Genomic DNA, 12,170 nt, shown 5'->3' on the forward strand with positions numbered 1-12,170 from the left:
TCTTTTAGCAAAATCTGTTCTAGGTTGCAAGTGGAATCAATACACAAGTTCGCTAGCTTTCAGGACTTTTCATTTCAAAATATTGCAATATTTGAAATTACTTAGCTACAAAAAAGACACCAGTCTAGTTTTAGATGTCACTTCTGCTCCAGTCCTCGTGAGTGCCAGTGACAGTATAGAGCCGGACTTGTGGCTTAACATGCAGTAGTAACACAGCACACAAAAATAACAGACCCACCCTTAGATGAGGCAGCTAACACAATGAAAGCCCTTTATACACCCAGACATCACTAATTGCACTCATTTGAGAAGGGGGATTTCAATCACTGGTAATATAATAGATTAATCATTTGACACTCCTTGAGCCTATTTACAAGGTATAGAGACCCATTCAGGGTGGAGTGGTGGCTCTGTGGCTAAGGGTCCGTGCCAGTGGCTGGAAGGTTGCCGGTTCAAATCTTACGGCTGGTGGAGGAATCCTACTTCGTTGGGCCCCTGAGCGAGGCCCTCATACCTAACTGCTCCAGGGGCACCGTATAAATGGCTGTCCCTGTGCTCTGACCCCAAGCTTCTCTCTTCCCGTCTGTGTGTGCCTGTGTGTCTCTTGGAGAGCAAGCTGGGGTATGTGAAAAGACAAATTCCTAATGCATGAAATTGTATGGGGCTACTAAAGTGATCTTATCTTTTTTGCAGCTTTGAGTGGCAGGTCGTCTGTCCACGCCAAGACTACGCACCTCCATAGCCCTGAATTATTCTGCTTTTGCAAAGGGGTGGCTGTACAATTCACAACACAGTATAGCACCAAAAAGCCTGCAGAGCAGTTTGCATGGAGACCACCTCCAAGCCCTTGGCAAAGTTAGTTATATTAAGAACACGCAAGGACAGCAGATGGCAAAGAGACAGTGGGGGAAACACTCTTTCACTGTACACGGAGTCACCTTTGAGACAAAGCTCTGATGAGCAAGATCCAGGCAGAACTCTGATGTTATGACTATATTTAGATTTTTTAATGCCCATTGTATTTCATTTCCTACCCCTTCCATATCACTTTGTATTGCATCACAGTTGCTTCACTTCTATCTGCAGTATTGTTATTTACTGGCATATTTTCTAATGAGTAAGCATTGCCCATCCACTCTTTCATCCATTCTCAAACTGCTTCATCCAATTTGGGGTTGTGGGGGAGCTGGAACCTATCCCAGCAAGTAACGGGCACAAGACGGCATTCACCCTGGACGGGATGTCAGTCCATAGCACGGCAGACAGACACGCACACACTCACACCAAGGGCCAGTTTTTCCAGAAGCCAATTAACCTCCCAGCATGTCTTTGGACTGTAGAAGGAAACTGGAGGAAATCCACACGAACGAGGCAAGAACATACAAACACCGTGCAGATAGCTCCCCAGGTCCAAAACGGAGCCCAGGGCCCCCGAGCTGCGAGGCAATAAGGCAAACCACTGCGCCACCATGCCGCCCTAAATTATACCATTGTTATTAAAAAAACGAAAAATGTGTTTTTACATGAGACTGAGATCGAAATTTTAATATTAGAGAGGCTGACCGCAAGCTCCCCATGGTAACCTAGGAAACTGAGTGACAGATTGTTGAGGTTACTTGACTATAATTGTTTTGGATCCAAGTCATGCTGAAAGGGCGCTTAATGGAGCAGAAAAAATGCAAAGGCAGTAAAGAAATGGTTAGGTCTCTCAGAATTTAAAGAAAGGAGAAGACAGATTGCTTTGGCCGACTAATTACTTTCCACAGAGCCAAAGAGATATAGGATAGTTTTGAAAGAGCAGAGAAGCTTACAGAGGCAATGGCATTAAGCAATGAGCTGTCAGAACCTCCTGCAAACAGCACACTTTACCTGCTTCTCAGGCGGAGTGATTTTTCACTTTTATTGCCAGAGACAGAACGGGAGCTCCTGCAGGGTAAGATACCGGAGCTCTTGGATGGAGCTGAACAACCTTGATTCCACTGGACCTCTGTGCACTGGCCGGTGGCAGCACCCTGACTATTTTGTACACCCAGCCAGTGTAGTAACGAGGAGGTCATGAGTGAAAGCAAGAAGAGCAAAACCTGACCCCTTTAGAGCTTGCCAGGAAAAGAGAAAAGGACGTTTCTCCACTCCTCAGAAAGTCCCGAAAGCTCTTTCAGTTCTTCCTACACCACAACCTCTCACAGGTCTCTGTGTTCTGGCCTTCATGTCATTCTGAATCTATTGAAATGGATGCTGCTCCACTCAGGTTGCCTGATCCACTTGGATTTCTCCAATGTGCCTTAATCCCTTTTCTGGTCCTGTGTTGCTCTTCTGTACCTTGTCTACAGCCACTATATAATGTGCTACAGTCATTTAACCAATCACACTGCTTAAAACCTCTCGGATTTTCTCAGATAGACAAATCAGATAACTTCACAGTATTTGGGCTTCATCACCTCAAGTAAAAGGTCACCATTCAGTGTCTGTCTGTTTCCACCAGGCCTGTACTGTTTGCTGTCATTACTGGTTCGATGAAGTGCTGATACCATCATCATCATTCTCACAGATCATGTCAGCCAAGCCCCGAGAGCTGATGTTATGAATACACTGATGTTCATATATTTAAATGCGTTTAATCTGTATGAAGTCATTCTTTTCTCTCTGGAACAGAAGCTGTGACACAATCAAATGATCTGGTGAAATTGAAACATTTGTTATTTGATTTGAGATGAGATGTATTTTACTAATGTCTGTTAATGAAATCACAATGTTAGATGTTGTTTTAGGAGGCTCCCAATTTTATTGCCTAACAGGCAGTTTTCATAGCTGACATTTTCTGTCTGCAGTGTTCCTGGATATTCAGGACGCATGAGTCTGAATATTTCAGTTTCAGTATGACAAGGACTGATGGCTCATTAATCAAGCGGCTCTTTCATCTTTTTTCCTTGTTCCTTCCAGCTTCCAATAAACTTTTTGCCAGTGTTGGGGCTGTGCTTTGCTTAGTTTACCACTTTCTTGTGAAATTCTTTTCCTGCAGGCACTCTTGTTAAAAGATTAGGAAACAACTATGGATACCAGCGCAAAGTCTCCCGTTTTGTGCTCTCTGCAGAAAGTAGTGCAACTGTTCTGTTGTACATTGCCAGTTCACGTAAGCTTTAGATATTACTGTCTGATATTATCCATCCGTTCGTTTTCTTAACGCTTCAGCCAATTCAGTGCTGTGGGGGATCTCGGCAAGCAATGGGTGCAAGACAAGGTACACCCTTGATAGGACGCCAGTCCATCACAGGGAACACACAGACACAGACATGCACACCCTCACACCAGAGTCAGTTTTCCCAGTAGCCAGTTAACCTACCAGAATGTCTTTGGTCTTTGGGAGGAAACTCACATGAACATGGGGAGAACATTACAAACTCCACACAGATAAGATCCCAGGTCCAGAACTGAACCCAGGGCCCCAGCACTGCATGGCAGCAATGTAAACCCATGTACCACTGTGCCATCCATCTGATAATGTCTTTAGTGTAAGTTGTGGAAAGCAGAGAAAAGAAGAAAGACTTGCAAGTGGGAACTGCTTTGATAGCCTAGTGGCAGTGATGTAGAACAGTGGCTCCCAGCCCTGGTCCTGGAGGACTGCTGCTGTCACTGGTTCTAGCAGTGCTCTGAATCGCCAGTGCTAATTGATGGCTTATTAAATCTGCTTGTTTGTTTAAACTTTTATCTAATTTGTTTCTTCGGTCAGTGCTATCAAAAGTGCTATCAGTGCTATCAGAAATTTCAGGGCTGTGGTTTCCAACAACTTCCACCCCCCCAGAACCTTTGTTCAAATTGCTCGCTGTTATTTCTGACTAAACAGTTCTTACTAATTAATTAGTTATTAATTAATAAGTTGATGAACAAACACTGGGAGTGAAGCTGTATCAGACTCCCACAGAGAGCAATTTTTGTAACCAATTGGTTACATTTCAGGCAGCACAACTGAATGAAGGCAATTCTGAAACTCAGCAGTTGGTACAGGGTGGATACTTATTGCAGATCCCATCTGACATCTTAAAAGCTGAAAACAAATTAGGAAAAATGCCCAAATAGAAAACTGAAATCAATGAACTTGTGATTAAGAATTCCATTGAAACAAAAACCAGATGACAAGGTGATCTCCCAGAAAAAGTATGGAAAAAGTACTGGTAAGAAGCTGGTGTAGAAATCAACAAAGTGTGGTGGCAAAGAATAATTGTGGGAGTTTACTTATAGTACACAGAATCACAGACAAAGGAAAAAAACAAGCTGAACATTTACAGCAAAAAAAATAATGAAACAGCAGTGAAGAGGTGGGGGAAGATTAAACTAAACAAAAATGAGTGTGTACAAAATATACATCTTCCTTCAATCCCAATAGGCAATACCCAACAAGAAGCTGTCAAACAGTTCAAAATTAATCCATTATTAATTCAATTAAGCATTCCACTGTGAAACTCAGAGCTTGGCTTGAACAAAAACCTGCGGTAGGTGTGTGGGACTCTTGGACCAGGACGGGGAAGCCCTGCTCTGTAAGATCGCTGTATTGTTATTCTGTAAAGTGTAGGACCTGTGCTCTCACAGAATCCACAGGATGACAGACTGTCACTGAGACAGAGGAGTCAGGAACACTGTGGAGACTCCTGGGGAGATTCCAAACAGATCAAAACTGCTCTACTGGGCCTGGAGTTGTGTGGAGACCGGTTTACACCTAGCTTCCCTGAGTGAGTGGGAAATTGGAGAAAAGGCAAGAGAAACAAAAGAGAACTTAAGGCTGACAGACAGGGGACTCACCTGGGATGAAGTACTGCTCTTTTGCTGTGGAGAGAACAGAGAAAAAAAATATTAGTTGACACCTCATGCAGTTACTCTGGCAAGAGGAGGGAGATATCCACACTGAATCCACAAACTGGCCCCATCTTAACTGCACTATTAACGCTGTATAACAAACAAATTAAATAGTCTAATGGTTCCAGACCGAAATGGAAAGCTGCTGTCAAGTGGCCATTTCTTACATGGGTTCTGGGTGATGAAGAACCTGGCAAAGAGCTGTTAAGTCCAGCGGAAAGTGAGAAGGTTGGTAAGCGTGATAAACTAGGGCAGTAGGAAGCGAAATTGAGCAGCCAGTCATTGCTCAAACACCCTTGCATATTCACTGGGGCACCGACATTCAGAGGGGATTAGCTGAACATCCATTGTAAACCAGCAGCAGCTAACCGCGAGCAAGGCAAATGCCAACCCACTAAGCCGCAGCCTACAAAGACGCTAAAAGGCATTAAAAGGCTTTGAGAACTCTGGCCGCAATGTAGTAGAAACCCAATCCCAAGGCCTTGGAGGTGATGTCAGCGTTTGGGGGGGGTTAATGTGAAACCAGACTCACAATGTGTTAATGCATTAATAAAAAATCTAATCTTACTCCCTCTGACCGGTCCTGGCAGCAGAGCTTACAACGCTCCCTCCAGCAAGATCCCCTGCACTGCCTGGGATTGGATTCGCACAGTTCAGCAGCCTGGGGGACAGGGCCAGCAGGAAGCCAGGTTTTTTTTTCCCTTTTCAAGTGGTATTGATCAGTCTGAAGCTGCCTGGCATTTCAAATCCAGCACACCAGACACCTGTTCTTAATGCTGACAAGTCAAGGGAAGCAGAAAGGGGGACTGTGCTGCTATTGCTTCTGTCGCAGCTGCGGTGAAGAGAGGAGATTTCGGGTGGCTGCTGGGGCTGTGTGGGAGAGGGAAAGAGGAAGAAGGGAGGTACAGAACAGGGTGCTGGGAAAAGAGAAAAGAGGGAGATGGAAGAGGAAGGAAAGACAGGGGATGCAGATGGGGGAGGGGGGGGGGAGAGGGGTGGAGAACGAAGGGAACCCGAGCCCACCTGAGCAGCGGAACTTCTTGCTCTTGATCTGCCCGATGCGCTTGTTGGCGAGACGGCGGGGGCTGGCGCAGCGCGCGCCGCTCGTCTCGATGGGGTTGGAGCGCAGGTAGTCCGCCAGCCACTTCAGGTTACAGTCACAGATGAAGGGGTTTTGCGCTAAGTGTCTGCAGGAAGGGAAGGGAGAAGGGCAGGCTTAGTTCCTGACAGGGCACTTTCCACCTGTGTTACAGATCTGTTATTGGCTGTCCACAGAGCTGCACGTCACATCTGAACGTGTGTAGAAAGGTCTCTCGCTCAGAGGGAGGCCGGCTGTTTAAGTACAGCACAGCAATGCGAGAAGGCAATATGTGTGCATATGATTGACAATTGGGTGTGTAAAGAAGAGGCCATTGAAATGTTAAAAGACCCTAAAATAATACTAATGTGTTAACACTGACAACCTATTTTAATAGAATTCTAGAATTAAAAAGATGTTAAATTGAATATTTGTTAAACAGATGAAAGCTTCATGCCCAAGATTTGAAGCGGCCACCTCATGATGTATTAAAATAAAGAACAACTCTCCTCTCACACTCGAATGTGAAAATAAACCAGATGATCGCCACTGCATTTTTCCCAAACTAAATAATAATAACATTATATTGCCAAAATTAATATAACAAATATACAGTATGTTAAAATATTAATATGTGCCTACTGAATGTTGGCATAGCACGCTTCTACATTTTTATAATTGCTTCAAAAAACAACAAAAAGAAATTTGTTGCTACTCAACAACACACTCAATCTGTTATCAGGAAATAACAGCCCAGGCTGTTATCAGGGAAGCGGCAGCTCTTAAGCAGCAGGGGGCAGACAGACTGCTCTCGGCACCACAGCTATTCCAGCCAGATAGAGCTGCTCTGAGAATGGGCGAGCTGGAAGAGAATTCTGCAGCTTGAAAAATGCTCGAGCTGTTTTTGCTTACTTTTTGCTTTTAAAAATGGTGGACTTTGCACTTCCAGGTAACAAAAAAGAAAACAACAACAAAAAGACCTTGCCGTTCTCAAAAGCTAAGGCTAATAAAAAACTAGTACAACTATCAAAGCAATAAAATATTCTTCTGTTCCTCTATGATCACATCCTTCACTAATTAACCCCTTCAAATTCATACTGTAAGTCATTTCTTCCTTGCTGTGCAGTGCGTGACATGGCCAAATGCTAGGCCTCTGGATGAGGATTCCATCACCTTGTCAAATCCAGTGTCTCTTCAGCCCCTAGCAGTGTTCTAGCACTTGCAAATGTGTGAAAGTTATGTGTGTTTTGCATGGCATCCTAATTGCTCTCCAGCACATGGTACAGCCCTCGTTCCAAGTCCTGTATCTAATTTGAGACTGTAGAATACGGTACAGGGTCAGAGTTTATTTTTATTTTTCATGAAACTATAACCATATATAACACTCATTTAACCCTAGTTGTGCAGTTGTTGCCCAGCTGACATTTCCTGCATGTTAGGCTGTGAGGCAGGAGTGTCAGGTGAACATGTGAGGGGATGTGAATTATGAACCCCAGTTTTAGAACCCACTGCACTATACTGAAGGAGTAATAGGACAACGTTCAGAAATGCTGAATTGCAGTAGAAGAGGTAGATACAGAAATTTATGAGAAAAAGAGTATTCGCATGGAAAACTAATGCTGCTCACTGCGCATATAATTGTACATACAATCTAATATTGTGTGTAGTCTTATATGGAGTCAGACGTACCCCATGAGAAATACAACAGTTGGTATGACAACAGGTCACTGCTAATTTACCTTATAGCGAGAGGGTTTTTTTAACAGAATAAGAAGCTTTAAATGGATTAAAAACGTATTTTTTTGGAGCACTGGAAGACAGAAAATGTTTTAAAAGTAATGGGGTGTCAAGCGGAGGCTTTACATAATCGAAAAACACATCTGTGCGTGTCTGTGTGCCTGTGTTGCGATCAATTCACATCCCATCCAGGGTGTGCTCTGCCTTGTGCCCTTTGCTCGTCAGGGTAGACTCAGCCTCCCCATGGCCCTGCATTGGAAGAAGTGGCTAGAAATGGATGGATAAAGTTTTGGTTCTAAGTGGTTAGCATAGATGTGAGTGTGCACATGCTGTACAAGTTTGGGAATTTGTGTTTGTATGTTGACGCGGAAGATTTTGTCCTTGTGACCCTTTCACCCTGTCAGCTTTCACTATGTATTTCACATGAAAAGCGCCTGTGCCCCATCCACAGTCCATACAATAAATGTTCCTCGTCCGAAATTGTCTTGTCATCTCTGTTATTCATTGCTCACTTATTCTCTTTAATTGAACCTTTCTACAGGACAGAACCTCAAATTAAGTCAATATTTCCTTATTATGTTAGGCCACAAGTTCTAATTAGCTATTCTACAATCTATGTATGTATCTGCCCATCTTCAACAACCACTTTGGCTAAATAACAACAGTCAAAATGGTTACAACTCAGTGTTGTGCTGAACAGGAGACCAGTCTCAGGTGTGCCTGCACGCATGTAGTGGACAAGTGGACAAGTTAGAGATGTCAACAGACCCAGACCGCACATTAAAGGAAACCAGAGCACCGGGTGAAAAAGAAAGCATCCCACTCTGGAATCGAACCCGAAAATCCGAGTTACAAAGCAGCAACGCAGTGCCACTTTGCTGTCTAATACATATATCCTATTAGATAACAAACAATGTAAGCAATTTACTGCATCTGTGCAAGACTGTATTTCTGAGCAATAGTGTGCGTGTATACAGGGTGCTGACAGACTCACAGTGTCTGGATGGCTCGCAGGGCAGTGAAGGTGCCCTTGGCCAGAGTCTGGATCTTGTTGTCATAGAGGGAGAGCAGGGACAGGTTCTGCAGGTCCTGAAAAGCGTCGGCTCTCACACAGTGAATCTTATTGGCATTCAGCAACCTGGAGAGAGAGAGAGAGAGAGAGCCATCAGGTTCATTCGGAAAATAAACCAACATCATGTGGATGCACACAGATGGCACCAAACTGGCTGGATTTTTAAAACTTGTTCCTTCCCCCATTGATGTACAGATCTAGCAAGAAACAATGTGTATACAGCCATTATCAGAAATCCACTTATTCCTGGTAATGCTCAAAGCAGCCCTGAGCCTGTCCTGGATGAAAAGAGTACAGTACTACACTGTGGATGGGCTAGCAGCCAGAGAAATCAATTAAAACAAGAAACTAGAGCACCTGGAAGAACCCCACACAGACATGGGAGGACACGCAAACCCCGCACAGAATGCACTCCAGGCCAGAATCAAACCCAGCAGTGCTAACTGCCATGCCACTGTGCCAGACCCAGTACAAGTGTGGAAACAAAGAATTGGAAACTTTTAGATAGATTAGATTTTTACTGTTGGAATTTTTGTGAGCACATCATAGTTTGCTACAGTATATGCTGGCTCAGAAAGCCGTCTTCAATTTGTTACAACACAGTAACATACCAGAGAAGACCAAATCCATCTTTACAATAGGAGAAAACCACAACCGCTGTTGTGAGAGGCCATTCTTCAATTGTTATAGTAAATATTTCAGTATTATCAATACACCATTCATTTATAATTACAGTGTTTTGCAGTCCCAACTGTATAATTAAGAGTATAATTGTGTTTAATACAGTATACAGTCTGAACACTACCCTGTGTTCTATATTTGTGTATAAGCAAATTATTATCACAATTACAGTTTCTAACTGAATAAATTCCATGTTGATGCATCAATTGCATGAAAGATTTCCATTATCCTTGCTATAAAAATATAAGTAGAAGCAATATCCAAATATTGAATTCCCACCTAACACTCATGACTATAATTGTTCAATACATTTTTAAAGGAGAAATGTTTGACACATGTATGTTAATTTATTGACATACATTAATGAAAGAGAACCTCTCTTTTTTCCCACCACAGTGATGTAGAGTGTTAAAATATAATTTGTCTCTTCGTCTTTGTTACTCACAGCAGCTGCAGGGAGTATAGTCCATCAAACACACCTTTGGGCAGCTCAGTGATTTTGTTCCCATATAGAACCCTGAAAGCAAAAAGGAGGCATGTTTTTTTTTTAATACGGCTATTCATATTTTTCCTACTGTTATACATTGACACACTGACTAAAACTCTCCGGGCAGTATTCTGAATTGTTTTCTTAGGCCCGTGGATGTCTGCGTCTTAATCTCTCTTAACCTTTATCCAAAACTGCCCACCTGCCTACAGCAGGCAGAGAAACACAAATCAATAAACAGTAACCAGTTATCCCTTTTATTTGCCAAGTATGTTACATGTACAAGAAATCTGACCTGGTGCCTTGGTGCAAAAACACAGACATAATCAATAATTAAGTACACACTACACACAAAGAACATTTATATAAACACTACATCTGTATTTATGTGTCCTGGTTCACTAATGTAATGGCACTGGAGAAGAAGCTGTTGAGATGCTAAGTGGTTACCATCTGCAGACACAATGAGACTGACACATTCACACATGAAAAGAGCTAGCGTTCACACATGCCCGGGCATGGCGTCATAATACTGGAGCCCGTCCCTCGCATGCGCACATCAGCCACTCACAGCGAGTTGAGAGAGCGCAGGCCTTGGAAGGCATCGGGAGCAATCTCCGCAATCTGGTTGTTGCTGAGGTCTCTGTAGGAAACGAAACACAAAACAAGATTCAGCGCTAGTATCTTCCACACACCATTCTGACCCCAGGCCTCCAAAGGGCTCCACTGCTGATAACGAGACAATTCAATTAGAGCCGCCGTTTCAATCTAAACTTTCTATTCTGGAGGGATGCTCTTCACACACACACCTGAATGACAGCCTCTCAGGCTTGTGGTAATTAGTACCAGGCTCTCCCTTGAGAAGTGTGCTGTGGCTGGCGGATGCCATCGGCTTTTTACATAAGCACATGGTATGCAGTTCTGAGTCATGCCATTAACAGGTACAAGGAAGTCTCCATCTCTCTTGACGCCTGTGGTTTGTTATGCTTATGAAGTGCTTGACGGTGCTTCATGAGAATCACGCTCACACTGAATGTGCTGGCTTTTCATCAAGTTCACGTTCAAGAGACTGTCGCTCCTTTTGTCAATTGAAAACAGCTGAAATATGCAAGGATTTCATCTCAGGGCAACCCCATGCATCTGATATTTTTTAGCTGCTCTAAATGGTTGATATTGGCTTGGGAAATACCCCCGAAGGATATTGCAGACCTAAGACAGGAGACTTTTATTGTAACATTTCGCAGTGCATTAAACGGAGATGGAAAAGTAGATGGAGTGAATTTTAAGCACTAAAGCATGAGCTACTGTATATTGTATCCTATGCAATGGCAGTTCATACTGTATAAGGGAAGAAGCTCTGCTGTATTTAATAGAACAGTGATGAGATGCAGATGCTACAAAACTTCCAACACAAATCACACAAGAACTTTTGAACCATTCATTATGCATCGTCTAGATTGTTGTTCTGCAATATACAGTATAGAAGTAAGGCTAGTGTTCACATTGCTGCAGGAGGTATTGATAGTATAGTATACTGTGTAATAACAGGAGACGTGTTTTTCACATTTTTAAATGCCAAAGCCCTATTTATAGTATATGGATGCAGTAGTGTGTAGGTTTCATAGAAGACATCACTGTTTCTGTAACTTTGATTTCTTGCAAATGTTAGAAATGATTGATTTTATTGATGGACATACTGTAATAAACTTCATATAACAATCATCATGGCACATTCCCTGAATTCTAGTTGTCAGTACACGTAAGCACTGAGCTCATGTGTACAGTAAATATATTGTAATGTCAGCTCCCTATTTGTATTTGTAGTTCATTCAGACAGGAACATTTTGATTTTAAAAGCTGGGAATGTAGTGCTGGGCCTCTCGGGCCTCTGCAGTCACTGTCTCTGAGGTTGGCAGGGCCTGGGAGAGCAGTGACCAAAGAAAGGCAGCTGAACAAGCAGGAAAAGGGGTTTATTTTTGCTTGCAGGTTTAACAGGACCTCGTGTTAGTGTACCCAGCCACTGGGCCACCAGAGGCAAAGGAAGGGCTATTGAGCCAAAGAAAAAAATGCTGTTTCTTTTCCCGAGCCAGACAGCTATTCCTGAGAGACGAGCAAGGAAAGGTTTGTGGTGTGTGCGCTCCTGTAAACAGAATGATGATAAATGTCAGTGTGTGGCATCTCCGGGGGTGTGGTGGAGGAATAGCTCACCACTGTAACCATCCAGTCACACACACGTATTTCACAAGACCGTAATTACGTGATGCGGG

At 43.2% G+C, this 12,170-nt stretch overlaps 1 protein-coding gene across 2 annotated transcripts in view; it reads right to left on the reverse strand.

Moving 5' to 3' along the window:
- The window catches only part of LOC148835098 (slit homolog 1 protein-like), a 153,547-nt gene that overhangs the window by 33,683 nt on the left and 107,694 nt on the right, over positions 1-12,170 (reverse strand). For both annotated transcript variants that reach the window (XM_088915382.1, XM_088915383.1), the window contains exons 11-15: positions 10,475-10,546; positions 9,862-9,933; positions 8,658-8,801; positions 5,872-6,035; positions 4,795-4,818 (exon numbers count right to left, since the gene is read on the reverse strand). In XM_088915382.1, the coding sequence (XP_088771508.1) occupies positions 4,795-4,818; positions 5,872-6,035; positions 8,658-8,801; positions 9,862-9,933; positions 10,475-10,546 (476 nt within the window). The remainder of the gene's footprint in view (positions 1-4,794; positions 4,819-5,871; positions 6,036-8,657; positions 8,802-9,861; positions 9,934-10,474; positions 10,547-12,170) is intronic.

The sequence above is a fragment of the Atractosteus spatula genome, chromosome 5 (assembly GCF_055471065.1).
Source record: "Atractosteus spatula isolate fAtrSpa1 chromosome 5, fAtrSpa1.hap1, whole genome shotgun sequence".
Taxonomy (NCBI): domain Eukaryota; kingdom Metazoa; phylum Chordata; class Actinopteri; order Semionotiformes; family Lepisosteidae; genus Atractosteus; species Atractosteus spatula.